The 4,406-nt window shown below is 40.4% G+C and overlaps 1 protein-coding gene across 3 annotated transcripts in view; it reads left to right on the plus strand.

The window, feature by feature from the left end:
- LOC143036677 (rho-related GTP-binding protein RhoC-like) overlaps positions 1 to 4,023 on the plus strand; it is a 28,039-nt gene extending 24,016 nt beyond the window's left edge. For all 3 annotated transcript variants that reach the window (XM_076204237.1, XM_076204236.1, XM_076204238.1), the window contains one exon: positions 230 to 4,023. In XM_076204237.1, coding sequence (XP_076060352.1) covers positions 230 to 426 — 197 coding nt within the window. In that variant the 3' untranslated portion in view covers positions 427 to 4,023. The remainder of the gene's footprint in view (positions 1 to 229) is intronic.
- Positions 4,024 to 4,406: the final 383 nt, after the last annotated feature.

Genomic DNA, 4,406 nt, shown 5'->3' on the forward strand with positions numbered 1-4,406 from the left:
ATTTTTACTGCTCATAGTTACTTCAGTAGAAATAATTACCTATTTTTAGTTTTACCTTATAATTAGATTAACAAAGCCTTATCACACACCAGTAAGTAAAAATTATAACATTATGAGTCATGTTTTTAATTTTAAATACATCTATGCAGCAATTTATGGCGTATCTTTTTTTAAATATCGGTTTCCAAATTATTCTAATTTACAGACCTTTTTTTAATCTTCCACACAGGAACCAAAGCTGATCTTCAACGTAACGCACCAACTCCCGTCAAATCCAGCGAAGCCAAGAAACTGGCACATTCCCAGAAATTAAGTGGCTATGTAGAGTGTTCTGCCTACACTCAAGAAGGAGTGGAGGATGTCTTCATCAATGCCATCAAAGCTACTCGTACATATCATAAAAGTTCCTGTTGTCCTATATGTTAGAGTGGTGAATGTTTGTTGTGGGCACTGAGTCATTTCAAATCCTTCACAAAGGTTCTTTTTTCTAGATATAAAATTTTGTGTTTCAAAGTTTTGCCTCCCGGATCTATATTTTGCATTACATAAAGTACTGATGCCTGCTTGTATACATTCCTTTCTAAGCTACCAACTCTTAGTATATTCTTAAGATGGTAACAGTTTACATGTACTAAAGGCAAATTTCGGAACTTCGAAGCTTCATTCTGAATTACGTACCATATTCTAGATGAGTTCTAAGCTTTTATTGGATTCTAGATTCGGGTGCAAAACTCTTGTCCACTCGCACAAACTCTTGAAAAACTCGTGCTTGTACAATTTTTTTTTTCTTTTTTTTTTTTTTAACTCTAGAAAATAATGTGGTAAACCCGTACTTGTACTGCAAAATCTCGATGGAAACTCGTTGAACTGTGAAACAATGCACAATTTTAGTTCTAATGTAAACAGAAACTTTAACATTTCATATACATTAACACATGAATTTCACATGACGGCACTGTGGGAGGTATTGTAGATATATGAGATAGGAGGTAAGATGTTAAGAGTAGTCAAGTGTTTTTACGAGAATAGTAGAGCCTGTGTTAGTATTAGAAATGGAGAGAGTGAGTGGTTTGAGGTAAAGGTGGGACTTCGCCAGGGATGTGTTATGTCGCCATGGCTGTTCAATGTATACATGGATGGGGTGGTGTGAGAGGTAAATGCAAGGGTAATGAGCCGGGGATTGGAGATGGTTAAAGAAAATGGAGAAAAATGGAAGATAAGCCAGCTATTGTTTGCTGACGACACTGCGCTTGTAGCAGGATCAGAGGAGGGATTAAGGAAGTTAGTGACAGAGTTTGAGAAGGTGTGCGAAAGAAGGAAGTTAAAGATAAATGTGGCTAAACGTAAAGTGATGAGATGTACACGGTAGCAAATTGGAGGCGAGTATTAAGGAGGAGAGGCTGGAGGAAGTGGATAACTTTAGATACTTAGGGGCAAATGTAGCGAAAAAGGGAGAAGTGGAAATGGAGGTAGAATGTAGATTGAGAGAAGCAAGTAAATGCCTTAGGGATTAAAAAGTGTTGTGAGACATATACATTTGGGAATGGATGCTAAGAGGAAATTGTATGAAGAGGTGATTGTGCCGACAGCACTGTATGAAGCAGATGCATGCAACATAAGAGAAGAGGATTCTGAATGTGTTTGAGATGAGCTGTCTGAGAAGTATGGTAGGGGTTACTAGGCTGGACAGAGTGAGAAACGAGGAGTCGAGGAAGAGAGCGCGGGTGGAAAAGGAGTTGGGAGACAGGGTTGATGAAAGAGTTTTGGGATGGTTAGGACACATGGAAAGAATGAGTGAAGAAGGATTAGTAAAAGAAGTGTAGAAAGCAGAGGCGTGTAGAGTGAACATGAGGTGGCTACCAAACATGAGATGGATGGATGAGGTAAAAGGGGCATTGGGAAAGAGGGAAATGTCTGTTGAGGAAGGAAAGGAGAAGACAGAAGATAGGGGTGAATGGAGAATGGTTGTGTATGGGTGATGCTGTGATGCATGGAAGGGACTGTGTGGTGAGGAAGTATGTGTAAATGATATTTTGATGTAGTCCGAAGGGGTTTCTCCCCATCTTCTCTTTTTCTGCATGAAGAGACAGAGAGTGTGGATCGCCGATTAAATGAAGGAGCCTTGCTGTGGATGTGCAGTGTCTTGCTGCATTACTTCTGACCCAGGGCCGTGGGTGAGATGTAGGGATGACCCGTCGTTCAGGAGCCGAGATAAGAGGGAGGGAGGGGGTGATAAATGGGAGTGGAGAGGGTGGGGATGAAATGGGTGGTAGTGGATTTATGCATTTGACTTTGGCTACCTCCCTTGTAAAGGGGAAAAAGCCCTCGGTATATGTGTGTATGTATATGTACACACACACACACACACACACACACACACACACATATATATATATATATATATATATATATATATATATATATATATATATATATATATATATATATATATATATATGGGAGGGGAGTTGGTTGGTAGAAGAGCGGTTCGCAAATTGTTGTTCCAGCAGCCCTGCCTGTTGTTGGGGCTGTGTGTGTGTGTGTGTGTATGTGTATGGGGGTGGGGGGGAGTGCACCTATTGCCAGATGCAATTTCCTCCAAAGAGCGCTAGTGGTGGCGTGGGCAAAGAAAGTGGCACACCATCCCAGCCACTTGTCTTCCCGGACCTTGCGTGTGACCACCTGCGCGTGCTTGATGGCAGAGCACGGGAGAGTCCGTGCCTTGAGGGATGGATCGCACCGCAAATATCTACGGAACACGCTGACTCGGTGATTCTATTCCCGTGCAGTGTCGTTATAGTACCACCGGCCAGCGTGCCGATTGAAGCCTGGCTTCGTCCTGGGGAGCCCTCGTTCCGCAGCGGCTTGGACGGCGGCAACAAAGTCCCGATGCGGGTCGTCTCTGTCCTGTGGGGGACATAGGACTGGTACCAGCGGTCTAGCTCATTTTGGAAAATGGTCCAGTTGACCTTCCCTGTATTCCAGCGTCGAGGTGGGAGAAGGCGGGGGTGAGGTCCACGGGAGAGCATAGTGGTCACAAGTGAGCCGGGGGTCCGCCATCCTGTGGGCACCCTGAACCATGCACGCAGAGAGCAGAGTGAGCTCCATGCACCCTTACAAGATGTGATTGGACTCCCTTGAGTTCAGTAGGGTGACCTCAGTTATTTGCCCAAGCAGCATTACTTGGGTGTGCACTGTTGGCCTGGGTCGTTGGGGAGAACGGGGTGATGCTTACCTGGCGCGGGAGATCTGTGATCACACAAACTTGCATCACAAACAAAATAGACAAGAAAACGTAACTAAGAAGGGTGACTAAAAGGTTCTTCTCCATATCTACAACACTGTATTGTGACAAATCTAAATACAACTTCTGTATAATTAAATCTAATCAGTGTTGCAACATACTAAAATTATTCCACTAGGTTTTAACAAGGTTTGCAATGTCTTTTGTGGATGTTTTAAGGCATATATTTGTATATGTTTCATTAACTTTTTGACATGAAGAAGGGCACAGGGATTAATGGTGTATTACATTATGCACAACTTTATTGATAATCATAGGTCAGTGTAGTTTTCAGACATTTTTAATATAAGGAACGTTATCAGTTAATTCTCTACCAATCTCCAGATGATTTATATTGGTGTAAAGCAAGTAGTTGTATTTCTTTGTATGATAGTTTATCATCATTTATGAAATAAAAACAATTTATTTATATGTTCTTCATTTATATATTTTTTATATCAGGGAAATATTTTCTCTTATAGTCGTTTTATGAAAATATATTTTCAGTCATTTGAAAGTATTCTGATCTTTCAAATCAAAATATTGAGGACAATCAAGCTGTGAGAATAAACTAGCCTCTGTTGTCGGATCCTGCTATGGAAGAGCTTCATACTCAAGGTGTTGGAGTGGTTAAATGAATATTGTTTGTGCAAAGGAAGTTTGCTTCCCTTCTATTTACTACCACCGTGATAACTGATATGCAGCATGCTATGTTTAAATAAAGAATATCTACAGAAAAATCCTGAATTATTATTATTCATAAAATTATACTATTGAATCAAGGCCTACAACATTATAGTTTAATCAAAACGATAATTTTAGATAAAAATAAAAGTTTATTGTAAACAAATCGTTCTCTTTATAGGGTATCAAAAGAAAACGAACAAACGTGTGAAAACCCTAAACAATCAAGTTGTTAATGGCATGTTAGAAATATCTAGTTCCACAGTCTACTATTGCGTAGAACGCTAGACAATGTATAATCTTGAGCAAAGGTCGTGTTGGACAGAAATATAAACAATATACTGTAAAAGAAGTAGCTGTATTCTTCCTCACGTCTGCAGAGGTCTAGACCTCCAGAACAAACAAGTTCGATTAATGTTCGTGCATACGAGTCGTTCAA

Source organism: Oratosquilla oratoria, chromosome 21 (assembly GCF_046742065.1).
Source record: "Oratosquilla oratoria isolate Oo_2021 chromosome 21, ASM4674206v1, whole genome shotgun sequence".
NCBI classification, from domain to species: Eukaryota; Metazoa; Arthropoda; class Malacostraca; order Stomatopoda; family Squillidae; genus Oratosquilla; species Oratosquilla oratoria.